At 40.1% G+C, this 21,503-nt stretch overlaps 1 protein-coding gene across 1 annotated transcript in view; it reads right to left on the reverse strand.

Annotated features, from left to right (window-relative positions):
• hcn4 (hyperpolarization activated cyclic nucleotide-gated potassium channel 4) overlaps positions 1-21,503 on the reverse strand; it is a 76,412-nt gene that overhangs the window by 19,817 nt on the left and 35,092 nt on the right. The window contains exons 4-6 of the mRNA XM_084929728.1: positions 20,728-20,946; positions 9,415-9,561; positions 8,807-9,047 (exon numbers count right to left, since the gene is read on the reverse strand). Coding sequence (XP_084785854.1) covers positions 8,807-9,047; positions 9,415-9,561; positions 20,728-20,946 — 607 coding nt within the window. The remainder of the gene's footprint in view (positions 1-8,806; positions 9,048-9,414; positions 9,562-20,727; positions 20,947-21,503) is intronic.

The raw sequence follows: 21,503 nt of genomic DNA on the forward strand, positions 1-21,503 counted from the left end.
GGTCTGCGATAAAGAATTTGTGTCCTGCAGCCTGGTGTGGCAAAGCTCACCTGGACTCTGAGTCCTGCTGTCAGGTCCCATCTCCCTTCCCAACAGAGCCCCCAGCCTACAGAGCAGACACTCTCTAACCTTTGGAACATCCACAACGGGCTCACTGATTCCCAGTGACATGCAATGCTCGCTCCCTCACAGCATTAGCATAGCCACACGAACACCTTCTGTTTGCTAGCAACCACAGACAGGTAGAACATTTCTGGAATTTTTTCTTTTCAGTATCGTGGCTGATGCCGAGGTCCTGTCACATCTCATCATCTCTTTTTCACCATCTTGAACTTCAGCTGCGTGATTTTTACAGCACTGTGCAAAAGTCTTGAGCCACCCTCATTCCTTTTGATTATAGTTCTAAGGAACCAGACTTGTTGTAATGATAGTCCTCCAGGCTTTCTAAAGGTCTTTTTCTGTGGACACTGGCTGACTGTTAACTCATTTTCAGTCCAGTTATTGTGCCTGTTGTTGGCCATTTTTAGAAGAATGTTTTTTTTTTTTGTTTGCTTGTTTGTTTGTATTATTTTGTTTGTTTGTTTTAGACTAAACACTAAACCATTTAAGCATAAAAAAGACCACCTAATTAGGGGATGAACAGGTAGTGTGTTTACACATAACATACAACTTAAGAAATTGTATCTTTAGGCACTTCGTTAGTAGGAACCTTATGTAAGTCATATAATTTGTTCCCATTTCGTTAGAAGAATCTACAAGAAATGCTGAAGATAATGCACTTTGGCAGGCAAAGAAGAATATTTTTGCACCTATTGGCAATTAGTCAACTTGACATATTTCTATATGCAGGCAATGTCCTTAAAAAATCAGAAGAAACTGGACAAATGGAGGACAAAAGAAGTGGCGGACCTACAAAAGATCTACAGCAGATGAATAATATCTGAAAGTCATGTGCTTTAGAAACAGGGAAATAATCCAGCAAAAACCTGACACATGACCTGAGAGATGCATCTGGAAACATGCAGCCTGGAGAACTATTCATGAAAACTTCGTAAAGATGAAATAAGACTTACCCAAGAGAGTTTAAACTGTGTTGAAAAACAAAAGTGGTCCTACAAAGTACTGACTTTCAAGCTCCTTAGAATTGTGCAAAATCCTTTTTTGCCTTATATACAATGTATTCCCATGCATGTCTGCACGCATCAGTAAATGAATTCACATATTTTCCATTTTCCAAGTAAAATATAAAGAAATGAGGACTGTCTCAAGGCTTTTTGCACAGTACTGTAGAAAATATTCAAATCTACAAATTTACAGATGTTTTGGCTCAAAAAAGCCTGGTAAATAAAGTACTAAATACAAATCCTTTAAAGAAATCTAGTGTAGGAACTGCTGAAAGCAATGACATATCGTTTGCTACTGACCAGGAAATAATACAATTGGATTAATAATGCATATATTTTACTCTGCAAGCACTACTTAGTGTATACAGTGTATACTCCTTAACCACAATATAACAAAATCATTTTAAAAAAAAACTTTGATCCATAATGTGCGAGTGCAAGAACTGATAAGCAGGATTGATAGGCAGGCAAACTAACATTTCCATTCTACTGAGAATTTCTACAAGAATCGGTTCTCAATTCTCATCCCCAAACACAGGACCTCTTTGGTTGTTCTGCAGTGCCAGACACAACAGGGCAACCTAGTGATGTTGGCAGTAGATCTTTTGGATCCTGTGGGTTGGCATATCTGGCATCTCTTTTGAATGCTCTATTAGATTGGGATCGGGGGACTTAGAATGCTGGGTCAGTGCCTTGGATTCTTTGCTGCAGTCCTCAAGCCTTTCCAGGGTAATCTTTGTAATGTGGTGGGGCATATTGTCCCACTGGGCGAGGCCAATGCTGTTGGGGGTGGTGTTGCTATGGCTTTTTTTCTGCTTGGTCTGGTATCACAATAATGTGAATGCGAATTTTGGGATCCATGGTTTCCCAGCGAAACACTGCATTATAATGAGTTAATCAGTGTTACACACCTCACCTGTCAGTGGTGTAAATGATGTGACTGATCAGTTGTATACATAACATTGCAGCATTACATCATATTCACAGCTGACAGCATGGCACCTTTAGTGTTTGGACAATGCAGCCCAACCATGTGTCACAACATATTATGTTGTATCAAATCTTCCACTGTGTGAAAACACAGAAATATATCATCTTATCCAACCTGTTACTCTATATATAATATCAACCATTCTGTCATTCAGTCAAATAACTTCTCCAGCAGAAGAGCTGCAGAGGTGTTAGCTGGGTTATGGACTGAAGGATTACCTGGGCTTTTGCTCCTGCAAGCCCCTTGCACTGACTCACTCGGTCGAGGTGGCCATTTGGCAGCTATATAGCACAGCCAGTCTGAACACTGATAGTGGGATTTGGGGTGGGGGGAAAGAATTGAGAGTGAGAATAAATGGGAGAAGTATTAGTTCCTTAACCTAGGAATTCACAAGACTAGGGATTTAGAGAGCACAATTTACAGAGAACCACTCAGAGTGAGTACAGCCAAAAGATGACACAGGAGATTGAAAAGTGTGCAGTCAACTCATCTCTCTTCTTCAGTCCCCTCCCTCTCTCTGACTATGTCTTTTTTTTCTTTCTTTTTTTTTCAACCAACTCAGAGATACTACAAGCCACTCACTGAGAGTCAAAGTGAGCCATCTTAGAGGCACAATCAAAGGCAGTTTTTGATAAGCACCTCTGACTGGCATGCACAGCTACCACAAGGTTACTGATCTTTACTCTAACCAAGTGAGACCACAGTCTGCGCTGCCAACACTGCAGGCAACAAAGGATGAACTATAACAACACAATAACCTCCTCAGTCTGGTCGCTAAGTGGGTAGCAGAGATACTGTTCGGATACTAAGCGTTTCAATATTGAACTATAAGGAGAGAAAGAGGCAAGTGGAGGATTGTGGTGCTGGGCACATGCTTTCTTTTTGAGCCCAGAGCAGCGTCCAGAGAGCAGCCTTGGCACCGATCCATGTGTCCCTTGGCGTTAGTACTGCAGTCACATTACATTTCCCCTCTCATCTGGATCGCTGTGTGCCCAGCAGACGCTCCCATCCAGGGCATGTCGTGTCCACTTTAGACTTTAGGCTCTCTGGCTTGAGCTAATCCAACAGCTAACAAATTGGAGCAGACTGCTGAGTAAATAATTGTGTAAATAATTCAGATTGTCCATAAGTGAATGAGTTAGGGTATGTAATTTTGTTGAGATGCAGAAGAGCAAATACACACACAATTAGCTGAATTGCAAACTGGGACCCACTGATAATGACACAGTTTGACAATAAGAAGACAGACAGAAGACTGGACGGTTTCTGTTTCTCATTCATTTACTCACACAGTCACAAAACATTACAATCTATGCAGGGTGGATCTCCATATTTTTGTTCAGTCACAAAGAAAAAAAAAACACTCACTGCTTTCAGACTTCTGCTTGCTGATACTGACAGCCACACTGAAATCCACATGTGCCACACACTCTCTGTGCTGATCCTGCACCAATTAATTTCATGAATGACTAACTCATGTTTGGTAACAAACTCCCAGTGGCTCTAGGCTTACCTCACTAGCCCCCACCCTTACACCCCAGGAGAAGTGGCACTGCCAGCAATACTCACAGGATAATGGAGTCAAAAGCTTTGTGCCTATATTACACGAGAGGGAAAATAATTACGGATCCAAGGCTTAAGATTAAAGCAAGCAAGCCAATTTTGGTTTCAGAATCAGTGCTTTCGCACTTTTTTGTGTTGTGATACTTATGTCTGTGAAGGTTCTCAGTCATCCAAGTCATCGTAGTCTAAGGAGCTTGGAAAGAAAAGCGTCTGGGCTTCTTTGAGTTGCTTGAAGACGTTTCATCTCTCATCCGAGAAGCTTCTTCAGTTCTAAGGTCAAAAGGTGGAGAGTCCCAGATTTAAACCCAGTGGGAGTTTCCCCCCAAAGAGGGACAAAGGACCCCCTGATGATCCTCTACCTAATCACATGAGCCAAGGTGTGAAAGCGGGTGTGGGTCCCAATCAGCCAGGATTTTGGGTGAGCTCATTGTGAAACCTGGCCCCACCCTATCATGTGATTTCCTGAGGTCAGATGGCCCAGGATGTGAGTGGGCATTAAGGTGTCTGGGAAGGGATCTCAAAACTGGATTATAGATGGCAGACAGTTGGTGTCGTAAACCACCGCCTCTGTTCAAAGATGGTCGCTCACAGTGGACGTAAATGGCTTCTTTCACTCCTCTTTCAAACCATCTGTCCTCTCTGTCCAAAATGTGAACGTTGGCATCCTCGAAAGAGTGACCTTAGTCCTTTAGATGCAGATGAACTGCCGAGTCTTGTCCCGTGGAGGTGGCTCTCCTATGTTGTGCCATGCGCTTGTGAAGTGGCTGTTTGGTCTCTCCGATGTAGAGGTCTGGTCATTCCTCGCTGCACTGTACAGCATACACCACATTGTTAAGTTTGTATTTAGGAGTTTTGTCTTTCGGGTGAACCAGTTTCTGTCTGAGTGTGTTGCTGGGTCTGAAGTAAACTGGGATGTCGTGCTTGGAGAAAACTCTCCTGAGTTTTTCTGATACACCGGCTACATAGGGGATGACAATGTTGTTGCGTCTGTCTTTCTTATCCTCCCTGGTGTCTGATCTTCTTTTCTGTGCATCTTTGCTGACTTTATAAACGCCCAATTATGATAACCGCATGTTTTAAGTGCTTCCTTTACATGCGTGTGTTCCTTCTTTTTCCCTTCAGGCTTAGAGGGAACATGTTCTGCCCGGTGGTGTAGGGTCCTGATTACCCCAAGTTTGTGTTCCAGACGGTGATGAGAGTCGAAGAGGAGGTACTGGTCCGTGTGTGTGGGCTTCCAGTAAACTTCAATGTTGAGTTTGCCATTCTCTTCAGTGTGCACAGTGCAGTCCAGGAAAGGCAAACAGTTTGTGTCTTTGTGTCTTCCCTGGTGAACTTGATGTTTTTATCCACGGCATTAATGTGCGCAGTGAAGGATTCCACTTCTTGTCTTTTGATTTTGACCCAGGTGTCGTCTACATATCTATACCAGTGGCTGGGTACTCTCCCTTTAAAAGAGCCAAGAGCCTTGCTTTCCACTTCCTCCATGTAAAGGTTGGCTACAATAGGTGACACGGGGGAGCCCATGGCGCAGCCATGTTTTTGTCTGTAGAAACCCTCGTTGTATTTGAAATATGTAGTTAGGGATGGGTATCGAAAACCGGTTCTTGTTGAGAACCGGTTCCCACTGTTTTAATTCCTTGGAATTGTTTGCCATTTTTGCAATCGATTCCCTTATCGATTCCAGTCCCCCCGAATGACGTCACCACGTTGCGGAGCATCATTTACCTGGCAGGGCGCCTAAGCGGCTCAAACACTCAAAAGTTTGGTTATACTTTACGAGAACGGATGACAACAGGGCAACTTGCAATACTTGCAAAGTAGATATTTCATTTAAGGGAGGAAACACTACGAATATGCAAAAGCATTTGCTCACAAAACACACGATGACCTTAAATGAATGTCATGTTTTTAATTCCGCTCCGGACTCGTGAATCTCAACCCAGCAGCAGCGGTAACGTTTGCACGTCCTCTCCCGTTAATGCGGCAGGTAAATACTCAACTAACAGTGCATATTATGTTAGCGCGATCTGCCTTATTACAAAACCTGCCATTACTGTGCATTTAGGTGACCATGATGAGAGAGACAGAGTCTGGCTGGCTCAGATGCTGGCAGTTCTCGCTGCAGTCTACCGGTAGCGTCTCCTTTCAGGCCAGGATAGACGAATGTCACCGAGCAGTGACTAAGTTTGTGGTCAAAGATTTGCACCCATTTGCCACAGCAGATGCCCCCGATTTTCGGTAAGTGAATGTGTTTAATTGTAGGCAGGGACATTACTGGATATTCTTGTGTAATTGCTACTGAATAATTTATGTTATACTTTGTTATTGCTACAGAAGAATATTTATTTTATTATTTTACATTTACAATTTTTTTTCCTGGGGACCCTGTGACACCCCATTGAAGAGCCGTAGGCTGTGGATCTCTTCTAAGGAACTGTCTTCTTGTAGTCGTTTTCTGACAGTCTCCACTGCCTCCGTGGTGGGTATGCAAGTGAAGAGGGAGACTACATCAAAGGACACCATGGTTTCATCTGGGTCCAGGGTAAGTTTCTGGACCTTGTCGGTGAAGTCGGTGGAATTCTTGATGTGATGTGGGGTGTTCCCCACAAGAGGTGCTAGGACGGTAGCAAGGTGTTTCGAGATGTTGTAAGTGGCTGAGTTTATGCTACTGACAATAGGTCTGAGTGGGACACCTTCCTTGTGGATCTTAGGAAGTCCGTAAATGCAGGGTATGGCATCCCCTGGGTAAAGGCGGTGATATGTAAGGCGGTCAATGATTTTGTCCCTTTCAAGGTTTGAAGGCAAGCTATAACTTTCTTTTTGTAGCTGCTTGTGGGGTCTCGCTTTAAGGCTTCGTAGGTATTGTTGTCACTGAGGAGAGTAGTGATCTTTGTGTGGTAATCTGTTGTGTTTAGGACCACGGTGCACCTTCCCTTATCAGCTGGTAATATAGTGATGTTGTGGTCTTTGCTCAGGGAAGCGACGGCCTTCTTTTCTTGTAATGTGAGGTTAGACGGAGGGACTTTGGCACTGGAGAGGGTGGCTGAGACTTTCATCCTGATTTGCTCTGCTTCTGTCTGTGATAATTTGTTAATCCGTATGGCAGTTTCTGTGGCTGTGATGAGGTCCACTATGGGCAACTGTTGCGGAACAATGGCAAAATTGAGTCCTTTGGCTAATACTTTCTTTTCAGGTTCAGTAAGATTCCGGTCTGAAAAGTTCTTCACCCATTTTGTCCTGACTGTCCTCAGGTGTGTGTTCTTCTCTGAGTTGTGTAGATTCAGACTGAGGAGTGAGTGTTTTTGAAAGCAAGGTGTGGAATTTCCTGCGTTGTCTTTCTTTTCCTTTAGAGTGTTGGGCTCGCTGAGCCTTGTCCACAAACTTGTAAACCTCTTCTAAAATTGGAGAGGGTAGAAGGGTTTCCAGTTCCTGCAGAGTCTGGCTAATCTTGCTCTGGAGGACATCTATACTGAAATGGACCTGTCTTATCCTTTCACTTAGAAGCTGATTTTGTGCTCTCCATAGAATCAAGTCCGCTCTGTATCCCCTGACAGTGGATCCAAGTCACAGGCTCTTAGGAACAACTCTGCTTTGTCTGCATATCAGGTTGAAACGGAGATGGTTCCTATAATCCGCTATTTTTCTTGATTCCCTTTCCTACTCCCGCACCAGTTGAAGGGTGTTCTTCCCAAAATGTATGGCAATATGTCTGTGAAGGTTCTCAGTCATCCAGGTCATCGTAGTCTAAGAAGCTTGGAAAGAAAAGCGTCTGGACTTCTTTGAGTTGCTTGAAGACGTTTCACCTCTCATCTGAGAAGCTGATACCTCTACCTAATCACATGAGCCTCATGTGATTAGGTAGAGGATCATCAGGGGGTCCTTTGTCCCTCTTTGGGGGGAAACTCCCACTGGGTTTAAATCTGGGACTCTCCACCTTTTGACCTTAGAACTGAAGAAGCTTCTCGGATGAGAGGTGACACGTCTTCAAGCAACTCAAAGAAGTCCAGACACTTTTCTTTCCAAGCTCCTTAGACTTGTGATACTTATGTTTACTTAAGGACGAAAGAACCTAAATGTAGATGCATTTACTCTAATGCATTTCAGTGAAATTGTCCTCTTGAGTAGCTTCGACTCAGCATCTTCAAGTGGCCAAGCTTTCGCCCAAACTGTGCCATTACTGGGATACATGTGCTGGGAAAAAAGCCTTTAAGCAGATTGAACATTTCTCTGAATCTGAAGCCTGTCTCACTGAAGAGGGCCCAAAGGCTGGAACATTTTGGATAACATTTGAGACAAAATGGCCCTGGAGAGAGCTGGGGCCATGTTGTTGAAAATGTTGATTAGTTTTGGCATGTGCAGAGATAGATTGCCTGCCATCTTTTCATTATTTCTGTAGAACCCCCTGGAGAGAGGGCATGGAGATGGACTTGAGCAGGCAAGGCGTAATTAAACTTCCACAGGCGGGTCATGTGCTGTTAATGCTTTGCCACCACTTCTAATTACTTAACAGTATAGTCTAAATGATATGCTGTCACTGGGCAAATTAATTGGTATTTGGTGAGGGCAGTATGGCAGCATTGTCTCCTACATGTGTCATAGGCTCTTTGGGACCAAGAGAAGGCTAAGCATTATCTGACCCTGATTAAGAACATAACACTGAGTTAAGTGCATAACAACTATGGGTTATAGCAGCCCTAAGCATTCGGAGTTGATAGTGTGTAATTTCACAGATTCCTGACCTCTTTGACGTTAGGGTGCATATTTTTTAAGTTGCACTACAGCAAGCACGGTTTTTATAATTTGGATATGCCCTAAATTTAAGAGGCAGCTCATGATGTGAATTAAGGGAGAGGTCCTGCATAAACCATGAAGCTGAATATTCAAGTTAGGTGTCAAGCGGTGCATAATATACTACTCACAATGTGCTAGCATTAGACCCAGAATAGCTCTATTCAAATGCTACTGCATCACAAATAAAAATTAAATCCCAGGCCAACCTCTTAAAGTGCTTAAGGATATCATTATTATTATCATCAAAACAAAGTAGATTTAAGCTCCACAGAAAGGTGTGCATTAAGGCAGGTGACCTTTGATTTTGGTTGGCTGTACCAGAAGCAGCTTATCTTACCCCCGAAGTAGGAGCCATCCGAAAGCTTGGTTTCTTTGTTGCCTTTCGTTAGAACACTGACAACCCCATGTTGTATGAAGTACATTTTCTTTCCAATGGTGCCTTCTCTTATGATGTAATCCCCAGGTTGGAACACCTCAAACCTCAATTTGGTGAGCATAGAGGTGACAAAGTTTGGGTCAGCATTGGCAAATAGCGGCATAGATGCCACCAGCTTTCGACAGTTAAAGTTGATAATTTCCTGTTTGAAAAGAAAGACATTAAAAACAGTGGTTAGTGACAGCAGCACAGCAGAGCCGTGGCTTTACAAAATGCAGTGACTTTTTAAAGTATTGGACATGAGGGATATTAGAGTAACAACAGGAAAAATGTCAACTGTGTAGACATTATTTACTGTTTTCTTCTTTTTCTAAGCCCCCCCCCCCCACTAGTTTTCTTTTTCTAAGAAAAAAAAGAGATTATTTAGTCACACTGTGCTCTTGTGTAAGGCTAAAATGTCAGTGAATGTGAATTGAAATGAAGGGAATGTCGAAAAGTGCACAAGCTGTCGAATGCATCAGAGCTGCATGTGCAGCTGTTTTAAAGCAAGACAGAAACACTTGTCCCACCTCTCGGAGCGGCTCATTCAGCTCTCCCAGGATGCTCTCCTCGTCAAACATCTTGCCCTGGTAGCGGTGCTCATAGTAGTCGTGGATTCTCTGCCTCATATCTGCAGGCAGCTTGTGGAAGGACATGTACTGTTCCACCTGTTTGTACTGCAGGGACATAGAGACACACAACAATCAGGTTATCTAAAGGCCATAGGGCTGTAGCACAAAAACACTGCCACAGGGAGCAGCTGGTACTGAGGTCAGACACACAAGGAAATGGAGACGGATTCAGGATGGCTATCCGTGCCCTTTCAAATTTCACCCAAAAAGATAGCACTTTTCCAGTCTTTGATCAGGTCTCTTAAAGTCTCTCTTTCTCTCTCGGAAGTCACACTGTCCTGAATATTTGTTCACTGAATGTACTAACTTCTAAAAGATAAGGGTGAGAGAAAGGAACGCTAGAGTCATGAAGTACAAAATCAAACTGACCTTTAAAAGTGCGCTACAGCAGCTAATGTGAATATGAAGTAAATGTAGATCTTAAATTATTAAATACATATTCCATTTGTTCATGCAGAGAAGAATAGATTAGAGTGTATGTTGTTCAGGTGAAACAATCAAAGTGTTTCTGTTTTTACAGTACAGACTTGTGGATTAATATCCTCTGTTGTTGAAAGATATAACTATTTAAATGTGTGTGTCAAAAAGCCTTTGACTGATTCTGTAGCAGTGGCAGCAGAGATGTAGATCAAAGCACACTGGGAGCACCTCGGAGATAATAATGGGCTGAATCCTTAACCCGCTGTGAAGGAAAATAAGGAAAAAGAAAAAAAGAAGAAATTAACCATTCATAGGGTGACGCTGGTGGTGCTCTTTGATCACAATGGCTAAGCTGCCAGAAGACTTTCCGCTGACTAACACAGCTGACCTCAGAAGCCTTCTTCTTCGTTTTCTCACAATACTACTACTCTTGTTGGCGCTAATCTTAAAGGAATTCATCAAAGCTCCTGCTTTGTTAAAATAAATAAGAACTGTTTTCTACAATTCACAAGAAACACATACAGGTGAAACAAATCGAGTTTCGCAGTATAGAATATCGAGCAAGACAAAATATGGTGCACGAGGCTTGACCATGGGCCAAAATGTGCCTACCAGTAACATCCAGGGCTCCTGCACTATTTTAAAAATAAACTAAATTTTTAAGAGCTCTTTTAAATCTTCATCGAGTCCTTTACAAATAAAACCTAAGAAAAAAAATCACAGTTAAATTATATTCAGGTTTTCATAAACAAGCAGGTATACAACTGTGAACTGTAATCCATACAATAAAGAACTTGATGCTTTTCTTTACCACACACAGTAGTAAAATAAATATATTTGTACAGGAAAACAAGTGCAACAATTTTAAAAGAGTGCTATAAAAACCCAAAACTTAATTAAACTAAAATTTATGTTATTCAATAATATTTCTGCCCACATAAAATGTGCAGGATATTTTAAGACCTTAGTTTGCTTGATTTTAATTTCTGACTGTGACATCTTTTATCCCTGCACTGGCTTTTGACACCTACATTCCTCACTTTCTACCACTTTCTCTCTTTCCTCCTATTGCCATATTTAGAAGAGTTATTTGACCAGGCCCTTGAATCCCTCACAGACGGAGAAGCAATCTAGAATGACCCTGTGCATATTGATGATAAGGCTCCTTTGACTGTGAACAGCTAGTTATGAACTATTACATGGCTCCACTCTCAATCCTGGACAAAAAACTGATTACAGATTAGACAAACTGCTTGAAATATGTTTTACACCAGTTCCATCATATTAAATAGTTTATAGTTTATTCTATTTAACAACTTTTGTAGGAATGTCAAACAAAGTAAATTATATTTTTTGTGTAGCAACACTGTGTAATTTGATGTGGAAAGTCAAATACTTGCAAAAACATAAACAAGATGTGGAGCTTATATTAATCCAGTCTCTCTGTCAATGTCAGGGCATGAATATGAATAAGAAATGTTGTGGGTGACAGTAAGAGTTTGAATCTTTATCCACACTATCCCTTTAGCATAAAATTAAGAAATGTACTGATCCAATGATAACACTTATTTCACAGAAATGCTGTAGGTGATGATCAAGATGTTTCCAACGTAGACATCTTTAGGTGCAGTAGCAGTCGCTGCTGAGTATTGCACCAAAGATGGCATTTCTATATGTGATGCAGGGTGAAGATGACCGGTATCTCAAATTATGAATGAGGTCTAACACTGTTGTCTTCTGCTTTAGACATGTTACAGTACAGTGCATTTCTTTAATTTGTTTTTTTGTGCATGAAGTATTAACACTTTGAGAAACTTATTTGAACTTTCAACATCTAATTTATGTACAGCTTTGTAGCATATTGCAGTCTGGTTCTCCCAGCACAAAAGAGTATTAGTCAAGTGAACAAATGCAAGATAATGTCTTATTGCTTCTGCAGTTTTGATGAATAACTGTATTACACGGAGTAACTCGGCATCACACTTGAAAGCATTTCAGATTTACTAATCACTGTGCTGGATGCAAAGACACTGATCATCAGGGGCGCAGGAGGGCATTGAGGGATAGGGCAGGGAAGGCATTCTTTTCCCGATGATATGATGGGCTGGTAAAATCCCCTCTGGGAAAGAAATTATTCTATTGCTCAAAGATCCCTGCTCTTCTGATCTACTTGAACAAATCAAATCAGTCTGCATTTAGGTGGTAATTATTTCACCATCAGATTTTCTTGCTTCTATCTGAACACTAGAAAGATTCCGGCTGTAATATGGATCTCTTATAATGCCTATAATGATTATTTCATGTTTCTTAGCTTTCCTCCCACCTTCCTTTACTCTGGTAAGTCCAGGATGATGACAAAACTCTAAGGTGATGTGGCCCAAATAAAATATGTTTTAACTGTGGTACAGGTATAGTGTATTAATTAGTGATTATTTGTGGTGTTGTTTCTATGTTGACCTTTAATAAAGATTGCTACCTTTTTTGTTCTGGCAAGCTCCTTATGTTTTTGGTTGTTTATAGTAACTCTGTATTGAGAATTAAAGAAAAGAGTATCCATGTCCTGATCTAACTTGTTTCTTTTGACAATTTTACTCAGCTTTAGTTGTTTTAAAGATGCAGTGACTGTAGCGTTTGTCTCTTCTTGTTTTACAGGGAAAAAAAGTTCCAGACGTTTGGCACCTAATTAGTCCTGCACTGTTTGTTGAAGAAACACTGAGACGAGCAGCTCATTTGATGCGTGTTATTACTCTTCTTGGATGTACACGTTACAGTTTCTGAAATATATGAAGATTTATTGCAAAAAAACAAACAAACAAACCAAAACTATTCATTTTGGGGTTGAATGTTCAGAGTTAATTGTCAGAGTGGGAGAAGCAGAAAATTCTTTGGAAATATTTATCTCTAACCTGCAGCTGAGCTTACTTTATTTACTCTATAGTCTTCAATTTATCACCAAAAAAGTAGAAATGATGTCATTTTCAGAGTCAGCAAATTTACGTGCTTGATCTATAGGTAGCTGAGTGAGAGGAGTAGCGTCTAAAAGACCTACTGAGATCTAATATAAATTAACAAGTGTTTGTAAAAACAGAAATTTGCTTTTATGACATTTTATCACTAGAAACCGACACATAGACACACACAAAAAACACAGATCTGTAAATCAACTGTTTAGGGCGCTTGCAGTTTTTAAACCACGTTGTGGTTTTGACTTTAAAAGCTGGCACATTTACACAGATTCCTCTGTTTTTCACATTGCAACACATCATCATAGCAGCATTAACAGCTGCTTTACTGACACAGGAGTGAACAACTGACAGTTGATGTGCTAGCTTTCATTGATGGATTTAAAACACTTTTTATCTTTTCCTGGTTGGTGCAAGCTTTTGATGTATTTTCTATTTCACCCAAATAAATGAATACATCGACTGAATAAAAGATGAATGATCTGAGTATTTTTTCCTTACCACTGTAAAAAAGTGAAGCCACAATTCTAACATAGGGAAGTTGAGCTTCCATTTTTGGAGCCACAGTCAGTGTTTTAGTGATTTGGGATGTATCCACACACACTGTATCCACACACCTCCTCAGCTTGACCGCAAGTGCAACTGCCTGCACTTATGTAGCCTGATTGCTGCAATTGTGACAATCTCTGCTTTTAATAGGCTTGTTCAAATAAGTTTAACTACTAACCACATACAGTAGCACACAGCTGTATCTAAAAAGGCACACACAGTATGAACATACTACATTTCAATGTATAAATGCCATTCTGTAGCTTCTATTCTCACTGCATTAGCTATTAGAAGCTAATTAGAAGCTAGCACAAACCATCTAATATGTCAACATCTTGTAGTAAACAATTCTACAGATATGTTTTTTATAGAGTCATTAAGCTTATGCTTAATAGTGGTGTGTTTTCTTCCATCACTGGTTGAATCTAATTGAAAGAGACTTACACTGATTTTCAGTTCTGTTTTAATTGAGCTATTTGTATACAGCTTTTATCTGTCTGTCTCCCTGATTGTCTGTGTTTTTGATTGTGGACATGTAGTATGGGAGACATATTTTTGAGGTTTTCTACTTCCCGCAGTTTAAAGCCAAAAGTTTAAAGCTGCCTATTTTGTTAAATATCTGGATGCAGACAAAATAATGTGGTTATTATTTCTTCTAGGTCCCATTCAAAATATTCTTTTTCTGTCTGTGCCTTTTCTCTGATATAAACATTCATATTTTGTTCCCAGAGTCCTTTCTCTCTCGTGTAGCTAAGCAGATGCAAATTCTTACCAAATAAATCATGAATAATTTATCCCCCCAAAGAGATATTGGTTACTTAATTATACTTTTTAAAAATGTATTTATTTCCACTGTGCTCTCCTACCTTCTTCCTAACCTAGAGTTGTGTAGTCAAAAGATATCTGCCACATATTTAGGCAAAAATGTTCACTGATTAATATAATGATGAAAAACTGGTAACAGAGAAATTAGAGATTAATGCTACAGGAATGCTCTAACATCACTATTTTATTTAAGAGATAACTAATATAGAAATTCCAAATCGAAATACAGCAGGAGTAAGTAATTATATTTTATGATCAATATACCTTTGAATTCCATGATAATGATTAAGAAATTTCAATTTTGTATCTTTTCTGTGAATAAGAGCAGTCCATTTGTAAACACCATGTCAAAATGATTCAAATCACCAAGATTAAATGCATGACTGTGCTGGAATCAACACACTCTCTGTCACACAAAAGGAACCAAGAGGCCAGTAAGACCTCTGATAGGGACATAGTCAGCAGAGTATGATTTCTTAATAGTTATTTATATTAGGAATACATAGTGATTAAAAGTGGTGCATCAAGATAAATGACAGCCTTGACAACACAATCCGAAAGCAGAAAGCATACATTTCATGTGACATAAAATATATAGTAAATTGACACTGGTTGGAGTTTTGATTTTGGTTATACAATAAAAAAAATAAATAAAAAATAAAAATTAGAGCGCCTCTGAGGCATGTCAACACTCCTTGACTCAGCAGTAAAGGCTGTGTGGCAGACAGAGGAAAAGGAATGTAACAGAGTTTAGATTAATGCCATCAGTCAGGTCCCAACTAATGGGAACAGCTCTTACTGTAAGGCAGAATTAGACTTAAGCCCCCCATCCTTTTGGCAGTTTTGTCCTTGATTCAGCTGTATGGGAAACTCATGACTTAACCTATACAGGACAAGACCACGTTAATGCTAGGATGATAGCTTAAATATAAAAAATCAGTAAAACTGTCATTTTTTTAAATACTTCTCTGATGCTATTGCTCTCGTTCCTCCTTCGTCCCAAGGAATTGGGACACAGTCTACCACTGATGACTGTTTTCTGTATTTCCAATGGTCTTGATTGGGGGATCTCTAGAGCCTCTATACACACAAATAATCAGCTTTGGGTCTCTTATTAACTATTCCCCAAAGAGCTATGTTTATTTGCCAAGTGTTAATTAGAGATTTAAAAAAGGAGGGGCTGAAATACCCCATTGCCATTTGCTTCTAAAGCCATTTGGGACTGGCATGCCACAACATGCTATCTCCTGGGCATCCCTAATTTCATCACCAACTGCCAACAGCAAACAGAGCATCAGTCAGTCAGTTAATATTTAAAAAACAAACAAACAAACAAAAAGTTTTCGTATAAAGACTCACAAGGACGAGAACATCAGAAAGTTTACGTATGGTAAGTGAGACAACAAAGATCACAAGTCACCTACAAATGAACACGATTATCTCTTTTGTTTGCTGTCTCCATCTCTGTCTCTGTGTACTATATAATTTACCACAGTAGAGAGCCAAAGTGACAGATAAGCAGCAGCTTACAGAGAGCTGGAGTGGCAGGCATACCCTGTATGCACAGTCACATGTGCAGCCATCTTGTGCCCCAAATCTGGAGAGATGTAATTCTCTTTGTGTGATAATGATTCTCAACATGCCTGAGACACGAGAGGAGAGTTCTTGTGGGATTCTGGTTGATGCTTAACCCCTCCGATTCCAACATCCTCTTAACACTGATGTTTAATGCAGTTTGTTTTATTTGATTAAAAATATAAACTTGCAGTTTATTTTTTTCTCATGAATTTTCTTTAAGTGTAAAGTGTAATGGGATTACACTGCATGGTGATACTGCACTTTAAAACAATGAACTGGCTGGTTGATTCCAGCTCATGTTGTTTTACAGTGTGGTATAACATAGCTGGTCAATGTATAAAATAACAAGTACAGTTAGATATACAGTTGTGGAGCACTCTCCTTCTTTATAACCCACTGAGTAAACAACAGTTAGGTTAATGAAATTGCTGGTAAAAAAAAAAATTAAAAAGCTGTCCCATTTTTTATTATTATTATTATTATTATTATTATTGTTGTTGTTGTTGTTGTTGTTGTAAAACTTAACATAAAGAAAATTGTTCATGTTTTGATCTGAAAAACAAGCAATATTGAAACTCACTGTTGTACCAGGGAGGGTAGAGTTCAAATAAAGACACCACAGAATGCATCACTATCCAGAAGAAACCACTCAGTGACCATCCTTCAGGTGCTGACTTAAAATGATAAAGATTGTCCCAATTTCAGCTCCAGTTGGCTGCAATCTATCTCTTTTCCACTGACATGTGATATATGGTGTATCTGCTGAGTAGCAAACACATAGTGAATGTAAACTACTTAATCTGTTTACACACAGTTAACAGCTGGTGACAAGAATTTATTTTATTTTATTTATTTATTTATTTATTTATTTATTCATTTTTATCTCAGTGGAAACTACAAGTCAGCTCCCCCAACTCCCAGAATATGTAGTGTAATTGCTGTGCTCTCTACTTGGTGTAACAGTTAACATGCTGCCTGCTTCATAAGAGCTCATTTGAGTCTGCTTGCTAGCATCTGACAGCCCAGCCATTTATCACATGGTGCCACATTTAATAGAATTCTATTCAGACAAGATTATACCCCAGCTTTCTGATGGTAATTTTCACCATCTTTGCAAGCAGAGCTCCCCTCACCATCCTTTCGTCTTTCCCATGTGTACACTTCTGAGAATCCTGCATAAAGTATTTTTTTTAATCATTGTCCATCTGACCAGTTACTTGGATATCATGCCTGCATGCCAACTGGACAGGTGGCCTCTCATCTTGGACATATAGCTATATGCACAAGAGTCTGATTTTTTTTTTTTTTTGGTTTTGGTTATTTTTTGGGTTGGTTTTTTTTTTACAACTAATTAGCAGCTGATAAATAGAGCACACGTGGTAAATGTGGTATCAGTGCTGCTCAGCTCAACACTGATCCATTATTGCATTTCTTTCAATTATTAAACAGTGGTCAGTATCTACTTCGGCCCCACTGTGAGAGCAATATTTGTGCTGTTGCCATGTGGTTGTTTGCTGGATGGCTCAGGTTCAGTGTCATCTGCAGCACAATCACAATAGCCATATAGTACAATATATCTGCTTACTAGGGCATGTATCCAGCTTTTCGTGATAGTACAACTGCGTAATAGGAAGCATAAAGCACATTATGATTAATGGGACTGCATAGTGTCTGCATTAGATATAAGTCATAATTCAAAGTACTTCGCACTGTTGGTGCATGTAAATTATGCAGTTTTGCAGTGTAGTTTACAACATCACTGGTATATCGGTGTCAGGCTTCCAAGCAATAAAAAGAAAAGAAAAATACTACAGGGCCTTTTCAGCTTTCAAAAAATCAACACAAGTTACTGGCAACATTTTCTACTGAATCCAAGTGTATTATCTTTTAGTTTTTAGGTCCAAAATCAGCTATCCATCGCTTAAGTCAGCACACCAAACTAGGTATAAAAAAGTGTGATTTTTACAAGAGACCAACAATACATACCTACATATCTGTAACAGAGTTTGTTTTTCAGCCCTCTTAAATGTGTTATACTCAAAGGCTTTAGAAATCCCATTCCATAAATAGATATGAAGATAGAGATTTCATAAAACAACAGTACAAAAATTGGCAAAGCCTGTGAATCAGACTGAAGGAAAGATTTTTGTAAACTATCATAAATCATAACAGAAGGCTGTAAAGTGTCACTTTACTTTACACCAATTCAAGGTCACAGTTGGGCTGGAGTCTATCCCAGCTCTGGGCGAGAGGCAGGATACACCCTGCACAGGTTGCCAATCTCTCACAGAGATAACATTGAGAGATAGACTCAATGTTATGGCCACTTTAGGATCATCATTTAATATAATCTCATCTCAGGCCACAGCTAGCACACCACCACGCTGCCTGTTTTTGAATAAACTGAGTTATAAAAATGTGTTTCAATTAAGTTTTCGAAACAGTTGAGTAAAAGAGGTACTGTTTTTGATTTCTGATGAGTTAACAAAGATGTGCATGTATGGCAATATATTTTATGCCTATGATGTCCAATTTTTTTATTCAGGTTATAATTACAGAATATGTTATTAAAACAAATTCAAATTAGAACATGAATGTTATGATTATTGTGTTGACGTTTTTGTAGATCTTGCCTCATATATATTACAGCTGCATATTTCCAAGCTTCCATTATATTTTCTAATTTATGTTGCCTATTTCTTTCTTTCCCTTAATTCCTCTTATTTATCATGTCACGCCTAACACCTGAACAACCACTTTTTATGTTATATTGCCATGTCATATGCAAATATGTAGGGCTAACACTATTTGTAATTATTAAGTTGAACCTCATCTTTGTCATATTCAAAGCCTCACACTGTGAACAGTTTTTAAAGGTCAACTAATTTTACTGAAAATGAAAATACCTTTCATCACACCCTGACCTGATTATTTAAAGGGATGCAACCAAGCTTATGGGGCAGCACTGACTCACCCAGTCAAACCAAAATGTTTAGAATAACTTCCTGTATGATGGCAGGCTGGCAGTTGGCTTTGGTGATGGCAGCTCTGCTAGGAGATTTATATGAAGTCTGAGTCCCCACACACAAGAACAGCTGTCCCTGTCATGGCAGCCCAACGGCCATATGAAAACAGCCACCAGACTTCTCAAACCTCTATGGATTGCCAATGGATTTCCAGCTTCTTGAGCGTGTGGATTATGGTATTAAAGGGAAAAGGAAAATCTGCAGCAAGCAGATCCCATTGTCACACAATTGATGCAACAGGATATGAGAAAAAGGTTTATGTCTTTGAATGAACTAACTCTGATAAGAAGAAAGGAGAAATGGGTCCAGTGCTGTGTAGTAGAAATCACTACTATCTTGCTCCCAGAGCCAAATGAGCACACAGTGACAGTGTACTCTGAGCATGCATTATCACTGAGCCTTGTGGAAAGATAAATGAGAGAATCTGGACTCTTAAAAATTAATTGCAGTCGGCAGTAATAACGCTTCTGCACGCAGGCACTGTGGGAACCGGTGGGAACACAGGGGAAACTTTTCAAGTGGCTGGGGGATTCTTAAGGCGCCTTAGGGGGCGATCCCAGAAATGGCAGCCAAGGGCTTCTGTAACACATGCTGACTGGTGCTGAGGCAGACCAGCTGTTCAGTCTACTTGGCAGCATGGCATCTCAAAAGCAGAGGAGCAGACATGTCGTGGTGGGAGCTGGTTTGCCCCCGTTTCATTAAACAGCTTCTCAGATCAGTATTAGTCATGAACTTACATGCTGAACTTTTTTGGATTTTTCAACTTTTTAACTGGGAAATTAATCTATTTGTTACTCATTCCCTAGAATCACAAAGTGTTAATTTATCCAGTGCAGTTTCTCTCCTTTTGAAGAAGTCCTGCTCACACATTACATTAGCTAATCTGTTCCTCTGCCTGTGTGCCTGGTCCTGTTTTCTCTGAAATCTTTCACTTTCATTTTCCATTTAGGTGCGATCTCTCGAACCTGTGCCTCCATTCCCTGGAGGTCGTTCTCTCCTGTCTCTTACTCGCTACAGACAGTGGGTAATGTGGCAGGCGAGCAGTTCAGCTCATTATCGCCCACGCTGGGCCCACAGAGGGCATGGCAGTGTGGAACATGTCTCGGGCTTCATAGGCAGCCATCAGGGCTTTCCTTTCCCTAAACCAGGGAAATCTGGGTTTCTGTGTCTATACATTATGTAGAAAATGAGGACTAATTTTTAACCATTTTGCTTTTTCCACTTTTGCTGGCAAAGAAAAAAAAACACAATATATATCTAGTGCCTTTCTAAAATATACTTATTTAGTGTGATAAATGATTTAAAAGCCCATTAAAGCTCACCTGAATAAAAGGCTGTTTCTGTAATGAAAAGATGATGAGACGACGCTCATTATCACTGATCTATGATATATTAGTATTGAGAGTAAAGCCTTGTCATATGTTCCAATAAAATTTGAATTATGTTTCATCACAGTTGTTAAAAATAGGTTTTTGACTAGGGGGCACACTTCCCACATAGTGAGAGAAAGAGCAGACAAGAAAGCAGAAAGACAAACATATATACTTTAGGTCTGATGTAAATTCATACTTTTCAGTATCTATATTTTTTATATTAACTATGAAGGGTTGTGGCCCACAGTGTTAGACTGTTAAACCCCCAGTTCAGCAGAACCATACTGTCATACTGTATTTGTCTGTGTGTCAGTTTGGGGCCATATGTAAATATCAATCAAATTAAACTTGCTACATTAAAAGCTAAAAACGACTATTAAACTGAGCACAAGCCAGCATCCTGCATCCACACCACTGTCCTCTTTTTAAAGTAAATCAAGACAACACAACCATCAATAGCATGTCATCCTGACTCACCTTTTCCTGGTACTGCCGTCGAGATGAGTCCAGAGATTGGATTAGCGCAGTGGCGTGGCCCACAAACATGGCGTAGCAAGTAGCACCCACAATCATGCTGAGGATGGTCAGCCACACGTCTGTCATGCCCACTGGGGGGTACATGCCATACCCAATACACAACATGTGGCTCATAGCTTTGAAAAGTGCGTAGGAGTACTGCTGTCCCCATGTGTCATTCTAGATGAAACAGAGGAGACAGGGTGAGTTAGGGTGAGAACATCTGAACACTTCCTCGCTTGCTCTCTTGCAATCTCAACACGGCTGCTGATGGCACATTTCAGGTCAAAGAGCACCCTGGCAGCCCATGAACATTCACAGACACATGCAATTACTTAAGACAAAACTAATGGCAGATGTCCATTTCAAACTCTCTCAGTCCAGTACAGAGCAGCTGGCAGGGTAAAATATACTTTTCAGTATGCAAACATTTGGAGCAAGCAGACATTTGGGTAGCCGCCTAAAACAGAGCCCTGGGAATCAGCAGAAAGAGCGTGAGACACTGGAGGCTTGCATGACAGAAAGTAGGTCAGCTATTTAGAAAAATGTGATTTCTCTGTGAGTTTTCTAATTTGTAGATAAATTGCCCCTTTTCCTTTAGTTCCCGGTGGTGGTTCATGGCAAATCAATATCAACTCTCTCCTGGGGGTGACATGTCCAAATTGCTTTCAAACTCATTTCCACAGTGGAAAAGCCGGGACTGATAGCAATTTTATTAGTGCTCTCCTGGAAAGGTA

Source organism: Perissodus microlepis, chromosome 1, assembly GCF_051167445.1.
Source record: "Perissodus microlepis isolate ML-2025 ecotype Zambia chromosome 1, ASM5116744v1, whole genome shotgun sequence".
Classification (NCBI taxonomy): domain Eukaryota; kingdom Metazoa; phylum Chordata; class Actinopteri; order Cichliformes; family Cichlidae; genus Perissodus; species Perissodus microlepis.